At 45.6% G+C, this 13031-nt stretch overlaps 1 protein-coding gene across 2 annotated transcripts in view; it reads right to left on the bottom strand.

Annotated features, from left to right (window-relative positions):
- Positions 710-13031, bottom strand: part of OTUD3 (OTU deubiquitinase 3) — a 31941-nt gene continuing 19619 nt past the window's right edge. Inside the window, exons 5-8 of one of the 2 annotated variants that reach the window (XM_021095471.1) lie at positions 9329-9460; positions 8779-8875; positions 6822-7006; positions 710-5825 (exon numbers count right to left, since the gene is read on the bottom strand). In XM_021095471.1, coding sequence (XP_020951130.1) covers positions 5649-5825; positions 6822-7006; positions 8779-8875; positions 9329-9460 — 591 coding nt within the window. In that variant the 3' untranslated portion in view covers positions 710-5648. The remainder of the gene's footprint in view (positions 5826-6821; positions 7007-8778; positions 8876-9328; positions 9461-13031) is intronic. The other variant, XM_021095472.1, reaches the window with a different exon arrangement.

Genomic DNA, 13031 nt, shown 5'->3' with positions numbered 1-13031 from the left:
AGAATCTGGGCCTTGTAGGCTCAGGGACCGGATAGCATTTGTGCACCCAGAAGTCTCTGGGTTACGGAATGAAGCAAAAATCACACCAGGACAGTGACCAAGGGAGATGGCCTTGCCAGAAGCCAGAGTGCCAAGGACCGTGTACCTGTTGGTGTCAAGGTACCATGGAGCCAATTCAAAGGCCACCTGATGAGCAAAAACATAGAACAAGAGACAGCAGGAGCCTCAAGGCCAAAATCACGAGGATGCAGCGAGGCTGATGAGGCCACAGCAACTGTGACCGGAGCCCTGGAGGAGGCAGGGACCTAGGTGAAGTCCTCCTCTAGGTGAGCCCCGGGTCACTGCTGCCTACCTGTGTCTGGGGGAAGGTGCCTCCTCCCAGAATGGGGTCAAACCAACCCTTAGAGTTCTAGAAAATCCCAAGGTGGAAGCCATTGGACAGCTGCTCCGTGCTGAGACAACAGCAAACTATCAGGGACGTTCTTGGATACCAAGCAGCCATCATCGCAAGGACGGCCCTGTCGGAGTGTGCGGCACCCCACACACCTGGGCGGAAGCTAGGGCCAGCTGCTGCAGCTCCGTGAGATCCCAGACTGTACTGGGAGAACACGCATACCTCCCACACCACGTCTCCCGAAAGGACGTTTCCCACGTGCTCTGTCTCACGCACGCAAACGGTGGTCACACAGCAACAAAAACAACGTGCAGCTCTGTCTTCAAACTAGAATTTATTGGTATACAAAACTCCATTTCATAGATAAAGTGGCACATCTTTGCAGCTTCTATTGCACCGAGTATTGAAGATTAAAAACACAAAAAAAAGAAACATTTGGTTTTGAAAACACTGCAAATAGCCAAGTACAGTACTTTGGTAAATAAAAAACAAAATGGTTCAGAGTAACGCAATCTGAGGAAAGAAACACCTGGAGGACATGAACTACAGACATCAGACAACGGTCACGTTTCCCCCCGTCGAGCTCCACAGATAAGGCAAGACTTGCTAAGTCTATGGCTCATGACCCCACGGAGGCCTTAAACATCTCCAGAGTGCAGCGAGGACAGGTACAGTGCAATCAGAACAAGAGACGGCGCTGAGCCTGCGAAAGCCCGTGTTCTCCACAGACCCGCCCGCCCCCTTCAGAAGGGGACAAAGGCCCACCCCCACTGCGACATCAACAAGAGAAACATGGAGGTTTGCTGGCCGACTCCTGGCTCTTTTTCTCACTGAGCTCAGTGCTGGTGGAGGATGCTGGAAGGGGAGCCGGGGAGGCCGAGGGCCTTTCTGCCCTCGGAAAATGAACCAGAGAGGAGCCCTCACCCGTCTTCCTTAAGTGTTGGTGGTCGCGGGACCGGCCAGGGGACAAACCACAGGCCGAGGTCTGTGACTGAGCTCAGACCGTCAGCGAGGACCGGCAACAGTGACCTGCTGGATGTCGACGGGCGGAGGAGGAGGGGCTGACTGCGGAGGCTGCGCCCGGGATCTTGACCTTTGGTGGCTACCAGCACGGCGAGCACAAGCAGTTCGGGGTCACGGGCAGGCCCGGCTTAAAACCAAGACACCGCGCAGCGTTCGTGCGTTTCCAGACGTCATTCTTCACTGGTTCCAGTCCCCTGTCACATAACTCTGCGAGCACGCTGAGCATTTTAACTGAGCTACCGTGTAGTCCGAACTAGGAAAGCGGGGCTCTCCAAAGCAGTCCCCCAGAGGAAATGGTTAAGAGCCTGAGGCTTGCACAGGGAAGGGTGGCACGGACAGTCCACGAGGCCCCGCTCCCCTTGGGCTGGCTCTGGGCACCTTCTGGTTTCAGACCCTGTGTGCACCCCGTGACTGGTGTGGCCACTTGGAACCACTTACCCATTTCCCCCTCTAGTATGTGACACCAGAAGATCCCGTATAATTTAAATATGCCATCGAGACTTTCAACCTAACAACATCAGTGGGAAAATACGATTTGCTTTAGAGTCAAAAAACACACCTTGTAAAGAGTGCCATCAAGTCGCCTCAGAACAACCATCGGAAGGCCCCAGAGTTTGAGCAACACCTGCTCTGAAAGCTGAGATGAATAAAACAGTGAACAGTGAAAATGTCCAAACAAAAAAACTGCGTCTGAGTCTAAAGGCTGCTACGGAAAGACAGAGCTTTGAGGTAAAAGGTGAGCAGCTACACGTCTGCCCAAGAGGGGAGTCAGAGAGGGCCAGAGCTGCGACACTGAAGCGCCACTGTCACCTTCCTGGTCAGGGGCGTGTCAATCGGCTCTGACTAGGAACCCAAGTTTCCCTCCACTGACCGCCCATTCGAGTCACACAGTTCTCAGAGGTAAAGTGACGGCAATTCCACGTGGACCCACTAAACAAACCCACAGTGGTCCAGAGTGTCTCCGAAAGAGAGAAAATGCACACTGACAACAGGGACGCACGCGAGCACAGTTCAGGCCAAGTCCATCTGCTGGCCACCTACTTAACATGTGAGCAGCACGCCCTCCCCCACACCCCGGGACCCTGTCATTTCACACTGTCCAGGCGCCCCAGGAAGCAGGGCGGGCATCACCCCCACAGAGGCTCCAAGCCCAGCTCTAGCTGCCCCATGATGGAGATCCCACTTCACAAGCCCTTGGAATCAAAATGGGTTTGGAAGTGTTTTCAGAGCTTATGAAAGAAACTATAGACAATCTCAACTAACATTTAAGATTCTTCTTTCTGCCACAATTCGTCAATGATTTTTCTCCTGAAAGCATATGTTCCTATTACGGAAAAATAAATACACATAGACACTCTATCCATCTTAATATCTCCTGGTGGTAACTATATTAATTTAGAAGTTGTGGTTCTATGTTGTTTTGATGTATCTACCTCTCTAGTACAAATTGTTGCCACTAAAAGTTTATTTATTTTGACCTTTAAAAAAATCTTCTTTTAAAATCCATGAAACCTTTATATACAGTTTATAAGACTAGTAAGCAGCTAGGGACCACTGCCCCACCTCTCCCTCCACGTGACTAAAGCTACAAAGACAACAACCCCAAGTGACAATCCTCTAACAGCCACAGAGATTAAGAAAGACTCGCTCCTGCTGTGGAGTGCACGTGAGCAACGGGGCAGGTGCCACCACTGCCAACAGGATCCCAGGACTAAACACCCCAGGCCTCCACTGTGGCTGCCAACAGAGTGGTTCCCCAGCACCCCCCAAGGCAACGAGGTACCACACGAGTCCATTCACCTCGCCCTTTGGTGAGAAGACTGAGGCAGTGAAGTCTAAATTCAAACCTGTAGCTAGAAGATAGCACTAAAGTTGGATACGTGTGACCCATTCCTAATACTAAACACAGACCAAACAGAGCTGGAAAACTACGAAACGGTAATAACGGAAAACTACTGAAGCCATTTGATCAGTTTCTAAAACCACTGTTCTTTTAGCCCAGAAATGCTGAAGCCTATTATCAGAATTAGGTGATTTACAAAGAAATGTGCCCGATATTCTTTAATAACATTTTAGCAACTTCTAAAACCCAAGAGGGCCCAAGGGCACCTGCATTAACCAAGGGAATAAAGCAATCCTACCACTTCTGACAATGGGTCGCCCTTAAGCTATTTCTGACGCCTAATTTTACTGAATTTCTGGTACACAGTCTTGATCTGTCTCTCACAGTACAGAAGAGGCAAGAAAGCGTTCACGCACAAACGCTCAGCCGCAGGCAGGAATGCGCCCAGGGTTGAAAGCCAAGAGAACAGGAGATCCTAAAGCACTGGATCTCACTCCCTTGGAGACAGTAAGGCAACGGAACCCTTTCACGTGTCTGGACTGAGTTCTAGAGGCTTGGACTCGGGACTCTGCAACATGCACAGAGAAAACGCTGTGCCATTCCCAAATCTGCACAGTGTCACGAGGTACTGCACCAGAACGTCCTGGGAGCGCCTCCCAGAGACTCCTGATGCTCCAAACACAACACGTTGCCAAAGTCAAACAAACAAAACATTAAAATACATCATTAAAACCAAAGAAAGCGAATCACCTGCTGATAAAGACAATCCGGTGAATCCAAGGCCAGTCCACCCACTGACATCTCTACATGTCAAAGCCTTTTTATAGCTTTCGCTTTGCCTCAGAACCCTTATAATTTTGAATTTTGCCATTGATTCAGCGTATATTATTTCTATTATTTCCCCAAATATCAGGTCCCCCAAAGGCAAAGTCTGTCCAAAATGGGCCACTTCATACATTACAGTTTTAAAGTTTACATCCACCTAAGTGATGGTTTCCATCGGTTTGGGTAATGGCATCACTCCACCGCCCAAATCTGACTATTTCAGCACTGTGGAGCCACTCAAAGGCCTCGGCCAAAGTAGTTCTCCGCCTTGCTGGTCTAACCTAAATCTCTAACAACTTCTGAAGGATTGCTAGAGTTTTTCCAACATCAAAACCCAAAACTGGGCTTAAATAAAAAGAAGTAAGTGCAGCATTTTATGGGATCTCTCTCCCTCTCTTTTTTGGGGGGCACCTCCGTGACATGCAGACACTCCAGGGCCAGGGATCCAACCTGCACCCCAGCAATAACCAGGGCCACAGCCATGACACCACCAGACCTTTAACCCACCACACCACCAGGACACTCCTGGGATTTCATTTCTGCAATACTAAGAAACCTGAGCAAGAGGTCAAGTTACCTTTTATTTCTCTGAAAGCATCCTTCTAAAGCTAGAATAGTAGCAAACTAACTTAAAATCTGAACATGAAAAACCTTAGATATACTTTCCGACACTCTACCCTTACAAAATCAACGAACTCTTCAGCCTCTTCCTGAGCAAAAACTCAGGACTCTTTATTTCTCCCTTTACAAATATGGGTTCTGCTCGCCATACTTGCAGAATCCCAGAGCTGCACCATAAATGGTGCTAAACCATCTTCTCACTGTCAAGAAACAAGTACCAGGAACTCAGCAACACCATCAATTTCCCAGCAAAGCCCAGGCCTCATTAACAGTCAGGCCCATATGGCTTGAGTGCAAACAAACCAACAGCACCTGCATCCCATCTGAAATAACATTAGCATCAGGAAGAAGAGAAACGTAGTTGTTTAACGTCCGCCCTGACTACAGAGGCCACAACCTCCATGTCCTATTACTTTGGGAAAACACTTCCTGAATTATTTTCTGATTAACTTGGATTAGAAGAAAATTAACTTTAAACATGTACCTGAGTTGGAGATCATTTATAAACTATCCTGCATGTTATTATCTGTTTGAAAGTGAAAGAGGAGGCAAAGGAAACCTGTCATTTTGAATTTCCTGAAACGTCTTCAGGAACAGTGACAGCGAAACTCAGCTCAAGTGTTAAGGAAAAATCCCAGGGTCACTGAACTCTGACTCTCAGGGCAAATAAAACCACACAAGCAAAAGGTTTTTCTTGACCTAACTCATCCACCCCTAAAACTCAATATTTGACTTACAGAACGTGAATGGCTTCCCTGCACTTTCATTAAATAAAACACATCACTGACAAAACTCTGAACGAAAAAGAGGCAGCTTGAAGGAAAGGAACTCCGAGTGTGATTCTGTGGGTTGCGTTTCGCTTTGGAAGAGGACGGCCTGACCGGACAGCCCGGCGCGCGCTCCACCTGGCCTTGGTGTCTCCCGGCTCCCAGGCGGCCAGAGTCAGATGTTGAGAGCAGCGAAGGTCTTCACCAAGGTGACCTGCGCGCCCGGCTCCGCTTCGCTTCTGTTGTTGTCCCTGTGGCTGCTCCTGCTCTCCAGGGCTTTGTGCCGGTGCCTCTCCTCCTGGCGCTTCTTCTTCTCCAGGCGCTGCTGTTCTCGCCTCTGCTTGTTTGTGACCTGGAAGAGAAGGTGGCCGGGTGACGCTCCAGCACGGCTGACACAGGCCACACCTGCTGGAGGAGGACGGGGGGCTCACAGAGGCAGAGGACACAGACTGCCTCTCGACAAGAACACACAAAACCCACCTAACGGACGAAAAACGATTTATTTTCCATTACTGTTCAAATTTACTTTTAAATTTACACCCCCCTGCTGAGCTAGCCAACAAAACCAATTCCATTCTCCTCCTAAACCAATCCAAAATGACTTAAAGAAGGATTTGCCCTAGTCCAGCAGGAGATACACGCAACCATGCCGCAGGAAATTATTTCGGTAAATAATTTAATGCCCCCGGGAATCCCAACCAAAATCCTCAGAAGCTTTACTGCACGTAGCCTCAGTCTGTGGCGTTTACATTCTGTTGCACTTTGAGCTCCTAATTCTTGATTTCTACACAATAAGCTCCAAATTCAGTAACATAAGTGGTGTCACATACCGCTTGTGGGAGTGGAAGCGGGGACGGAGAGGTACAGCCTTTCTGGGAAGCATTTGACAATTTACCAAAAGGCCTTAAAAAGATTCAAATGCCCTTTAACCTGCTAATTCCTCTGCTGGGACATGAGCCAAGCAAATAATGCAAAATACGAAAATTTCTACACAAAGGTGTTTACTGAAGACGATGGCATTTACAAAAAATGGGATTTGGTCCCATGGCTTAGCGCGGAAAGCACCCCCACAGGCGCAGCAATGTCAGGCGGAAAGAGGAGGCTCCCCGAGTGAACAGGGCAGGAGCCCAGGGTTCACTTCCTTCCGGTTGTCACCTCGAACTCCCAACAGGACAAGTGAGGTCTCGTTCTGCTTTATGCTACACGGCCACACCCTCCCCCATTCCCTACAACGACCACCTTTCTAAATCAAAGGAAAAACCACACAGTGAAATGAGCTCCAAGTTCCCTCCACTGCCACCGAATCAGAGCAGCCCACCACTCGCCCTTGCCGCCCCATCTCTCCTACCTTTGGTAGCTGGTTTTTATTTGCTTTGTTTTCTTCACTAGGGCTGGCCCGTGCCTTATTATTTTCAGTCCTGCCTTCATTTAAGCCCTGATTTCCACAGATTCTGGTGCCACTGCCACCCTCCTCCCATAAAGGGCCGCACTGCTTCAGCACTCGGCCACTGGACTCAAGGTTCTCCTCTGCATCTTCCAAAGAAAGATAGTTTGTTAAATTGAAAGCCTTCGATAGTTACACAAAGCGACTACTGTTAAATGACTCCAAAATGTCCCGAGTCCCTAGATCACTGTCATGTGGAGAGCAAGCCTCCTTGAGGCAAATTTCTAATACCAAGTCAACACAGTGGGGAACAGAAGGAAAAAACAATTGGTATAATTTAGAAGAAAAATTTTAAAATAACCTGTTAACCAGTCTTAACATCACCTTTCCACCAGGTGAGCGCTTTGTTTTATTAGATTTAACCATTTTCTTAACATGAATTTTTAGGGGGAAATCTTTCATCTGTACCCAAAAAACAGAAAGGAAACAGGCTCTAAAGCTGCTCTGTCCAACACAGTAGCTACAAGCCACATGTGGCTATATAAGTAAAATTAACAAAAGTTTGGAGTTCCCGTTGTGGCTCAGTGGTTAACGAATCCAACTAGGAACCATGAGATTGTGGGTTCAATCCTTGGCCTTGCTTAGTGGGTTAAGGATCCGGCATTGCCGTGAGCTGTGGTGTGGGTCGCAGATGCAGCTTGGATCCCGAGTTGCTGTGGCTCTGGCGTAGGCTGGTGGCTACAGTTCTGATGGACCCCTAGCCTGGGAACCTCCATATGCCACAGGTGCGGCCCTAGAAAAGACAAAAATAAAATAAAATAAAAATTAAATTAAATTAAAGAAAGTTAAATACAATTTAAATGTAGTTCCTCAGTCAGTCTCACTCAGCTACATGTCAACTACATACCACACGGGAGAGCACAGACACTGCACAGTGCTATTTCAAAGTCAGAAAGACCAAGATACCTACAGCTTTCAAAGGAGGCACAGCAAATAAAACACCCAATCAGAAAAGCATAATGCCAAGAAGAGTATCTGGCACATAATGTCTGGCAATAATTGCAATCACTTAAAATAAATAACTGGAGCAGTTCCCACTGTGGCTCAGCGGTAACGAACCTGACTAGTATCCATAAGAACGCAGGTTTGATCCCTGGCCTTGCTCAGTGGGTTAAGGATCCAGAGTTGCCATGAGCTATGGTGTAGGCTGCAGATGCAGCTCAGATCCGGTATTGCAATGGCTGTGGCATAGGCTGGCAGTTGCAGCTCCAATTCCTAGCCTGGGAACTTCCATATACCATACGTACGGCCCTAAAAAGCACAAAAAACATAAAACAAATAAGATAAAATAGTTAAATTTAAAACAAAATAAAAAACTTTTATTTACTTTTTAACTTGATGTTAACATCTTTTTTCCTTCCTCTGAATCACAGGGTTAAACTTGGCTCAAGAAAAAAAAAAAATTCTGAATTATCACCAGTTAATAGGTGCTAGTAATTAAATATTTCAATTAGAAAAACACCTTTTCTCTCCATTCCATCCAGTTATCACTTTGATATTATAATGAGACCTTATTTCTAAAAGAGTCAAGTCTTCCCTGACACTTTCCATCCCTTCAAAACTGGGCTAGGGGCCTTTCCATGCATTCCCCAAGCACCCTGTGCTTCCACCTCGTTATGTATCATTATCCAGTTTAGTTATCGTCTCCAGCACGCCTCCCCCGCAGCCCCACCCTGGACTATATTCTCCCCGGTAGGGCTAGCACCAAGCAAAAAACGGCTACATGTACAAAGTGCTCAATAAACAACTGCTGCATGAATGGGTGACTACAATGATACCCGTCATTTGATTAAAAATAAATATTTGGAAAATCACCAATGCAATCACTTTGAAAGCTTATAAATATCAATCATGGACTTACTATTTCTTTTCCCCTGGTTCATCTGGAGCATAGCAATTATGGCAGATTCAATATTATAATTTTCAGCTTCCAGGTTCTGGACTATCAAATTAAAATCCTATAAAAGAAACAAAGGAACACTTCAAGATTCAATATACTTTTGCTACCTACCTCTCCTTCAACAATTTGATAAAAAATTTGATACAGCATTTGTAATAATGAAAATCGAGACAAGATTTTAAGATCTTCCATTTATAAAATATCTTAATTTTCAGTAAGATCGGTCACCTGAAATAACCATTTAATAAAATAAATATTTATAAAACTGGACTAGTCTGAAAAATAATAAATTCACAAATTCCTTAGGATTTTGAACAGTATTAGGTAAAGTCTAGCAAGGAGTAAAATAAACAGCTCTCATTAAGTCATATCACATAACCTAATCAAATTACAAATACCATTGGACCTATTTTGGCCCATCAGGTGTTTGCAAGCTAGAGTGACACCACAAAAATCGCAGGTAGAGCAACGCTTGTTTATAAACCACTGTTACCGCATGACAAATACTAACTGAACACCCAGTTGCATTGCAAACTTTCTGGACAGCATCTTCTACTTCGTCTCTCAGGTCATCTTCAAAGTCAATTCCCTTTGTCTTGATCTTCTCTCTTTTATTTGATTCATCCTGATGAAGCATCTGAAACTAAGGGACATAAAAAGAGTAATGATCAATGGAGCTATGTCAGAACTTTCAACACAGGAAGACATTCTAACCTCAAAAACATTCCAATATACGAGAAACGATTCCATGAACAATCTTAAAGGAAGAGCAATCACTAGGCTACATTTTATCCTGACACTGGGATTCTAGGCCACAATTGAAGTATTAAAAAGAGAGGCCCAAGATACTGGATAAACTGTTCAGCAAAAACAGCACTGGAGCACCTAGTTTCTAGAGACCTATATTTTGGCAATGACTGCTGACTCGGACAGCACACACCTGTCTCGGTTGTTTCCAGAGCTGTGAGCTAGCTGAGTAACAGAATTGATCCCCTAGACTAGCACCCAATGAGCCTTTTCAGCAGGACAGCTCACCGTGAAGAAGCATACAGACAACTGTCATCTGGCGCCCTAGGCCCTATCTCATCATTAGCAAGCTTCAGTGTGCTGAAGGTCCCGACCCAACCAGAGTATCACAGGTGGGCATGACTCATCTCACCTCACCTGCTAGCCCCACACTCAAGGGAACCTGTCAAGAGTTCTCTTGTGGCTCAGCAGATTAAGGATCGGGCGTTGTCACGGCAGTGGTGGCATGGGTTTGATCTCTGGCCTGGGAAGTTCCACACGCCACGGGCATAGCCGAACAAAACACACCAAACCAATAAAAAAGACATAGTTTGCTCTTCTAAAACATATTCATTCTCAAAGGAAGCTGTCAAATCCAAATGCTAAAAGCAGGAAGAGCAGCTCACTTGGTATCCACAGGCCTTTACAACCTAAGCCCACTTCAGAAAAGCTAAAACCATCCCTCTGTGGATCCCAATCGCTTTCTCCCTCCGCTTGCTATTAATGCAGAGAGAGGTGAAATGAGCAAGGGCGTTCCTAGCACATGCATGTAGAAGTGTAAGTGGAATCCAGCAATGTGCAGTGTATTCCTCAGAATGTTAGTAAAAAGCGACTCTTCTGACATTTTACCCTAGCCATTGGGCTATGTGTATCGACCGTTTTCGAAACTCATCCAAAGGAAATAATGTCAAAGTATAGAAAGGATTTATGCAAAACTGCTCATCGCAGTGCCATCGAGAGTGGTGAATAACCGGAAATGCCTAAAGGTGTCACAGCATGGGTGTGGTTAGATAACCACGGTAAACCCAGAGAATGCCGCTTCGTTCCCAATAAGGTAAGGAACAGGAGGATTTTCACTACCCCCACGATTACTTAACAGTGTCTTAGAGGTACCAGCAACGCAATTAGCCCTCCCAAAAGCAAAATTAGAGGTATAAAATTGAAACGAAAGAAGAAAAGTTATCACTATTTGTAGATATGATAATTCTATACCTTAAAAAGAAAGAGAGGAGTTTCCCATCGTGGCTCAGTGGAAATGAATCTGACTAGTATCCATGAGAACACAGGTTCAATCCCTGGCCTTGCTCAGTGGGCTGAGGATCCGGGGTTGCTGTGGCTGTGGCATAGACCGGCAGCTACAGCTCCGATTCAACCCCTAGCCTGGGAACCTCCATATGCCGCAGGTGCGGCACTAAAAAAGACAAAAAGACAAAAAAAAAGAGAGAGACTCAACAAAAAAAAATATTCCCAACAAAAAGAATTCTGGCAAATCATATATTTATAAGAACTTAGGGGGTTCCCGTCGTAGCACAGTGGAAACAAATCCGACAAGGAACAATGAGGTTGTGGGTTCGATCCCTGGCCTTGCTCAGTAGGTTAAGGATCCCGTGTTGCCATAAGCTGTGGTGCAGGTCGAAGATGCGGCTCGGATCTGGCGTTGCTGTGGCTGTGGTAGAGGCCAGCAGCTGTAGCTCTGATTAGACCCCTGGCCTGGGAACCTCCATATGCTGTGGGTGTGGCCATAAAATGACAAAAGACAAAAAAAAAAAAAAAAAAAGAATTTAGTATCCAGAATCACTCATGATGGGAGATAATATAAGGGAATGTCTATCTATGTGTATGACTGGGTCACTTTGCTGTACAGCAGAAAATGGCACATTATAAATCAACTATACTTTAATTTTAAAAATGATTAAAAAAATTAAATCACAAGCATCCCAATTAAGAGATGCACAAAGGACTTGAACAGACATCTCTCCAAAGATACACAAATGGCTAACAAGCACCTTAAAGAGATAATCAACATCACTAATCATTAGGGAATGAAAATCAAAACCACAAGATGTTACTTTACATCTGGCAGGATGGCCATAATTTTGAAAAGAAAGAAAGAAAAATAACAAGCGCTGATGAGGATGTGAGGAAAGCAGATCCCTCAATGCACTGCTGGCGGGAGGGTAAAATGCTGCAGCTGTGCGCTGGGGCAAACAGTGCAGCAGTTTCTCAAAAAGTTCGAGATAGAATTACCTTCTGACCTAGTCATTTTACGCCTAAGTATACAGTTGATGGATCTGGACCACATGCGTCCACTTATACACAGACATTTTTCAGCAGTAAATTCTAAGGTCTTACACAAGTCACGATGAGCTGAATCGAGGATGCAGAACTACAGCTATGGAGGAGTCTCAGATATGGAGAGTCAACTGTTAAGTTATACTCAGATTTTCAACTAAACATCATCAGCGCCCCAACCCCTGTGTTGTTCCTGGGTCAACTGTATATCCGAAAGGTTGAAAGCAGGTACTCAAACAAATACTGTACCCAAATATTTACAGCAGCACTATTCACAACAGCCAGAAAGTTGAAACAACTCAAATGCCTGTCAACAGATGAAAGGATAAACAAAAGGTGGTGTTTCAATACAACAGAATATTATTCAACCTTGAAAAGGAACGAGGTTCTGCTATGTGCTGTGACATGGATGAACCTTGAAAACATTATGTTAAGGAATGCCAGACACAAAAAGCCACAGAGTGTGACTCCATTTATAGGAAATGTCCAGAATAAAAGACAGAAAGTAGATTGGGGGTGGCTGGGGAAGAAGGAATGGGGAGCACTGTTTAAAGGGGCACCAGGTTTTCTTCTGGGTGTGAAATGTTTTGGAACTGGATGGAGGAAGTGGTTACAAAGCTCTGAGGGTGTATTCAGTGCTACTGAATTGTACACTTTAAAATGGTAGATTCTGGAGTTCTTGCTGTGGCACAGTGACTTAAGAATCTAACTGTAAAAAGTTCCACTCGTGGCTCACTGGTAACAAACCCGACTAGTAACCATAAGGACATGGGTTCAATCCCTGGCCTTGCTTAGTGGGTTAAGGATCCAGCACTGCCATGAGCTGTGGTATAGGTCACAGACTCAGCTCAGATCCCGCCTTGCTGTGGATGCAGGCTGGCAGCTATACCTCCGATTTGACCTCTAGCCTGGGAACTTCCATATGCCATGGGTGTAGCCCTAAAAAGATCCCTGGCCCAGCAGATGGGTTAAAGGAATCCAACACTGCCACAGCTGCAGCTTGGGTCACAGCTGTGGCTCAGATTCAATCTCTGGCCCGGGAACTTCTGTTGTAGTGGGCACAGCCACGAAATAAAAATAAAATAAAATAGTTAATTTATGTTATGTGCATTTATCTCAATTAAAGAGATTCTATA

The sequence above is a fragment of the Sus scrofa genome, chromosome 6 (genome assembly GCF_000003025.6).
Source record: "Sus scrofa isolate TJ Tabasco breed Duroc chromosome 6, Sscrofa11.1, whole genome shotgun sequence".
NCBI lineage: Eukaryota > Metazoa > Chordata > Mammalia > Artiodactyla > Suidae > Sus > Sus scrofa.
Note: the sequence above shows the minus strand (reverse complement) of the source record. Positions and strands in the feature narration are given on the sequence as shown.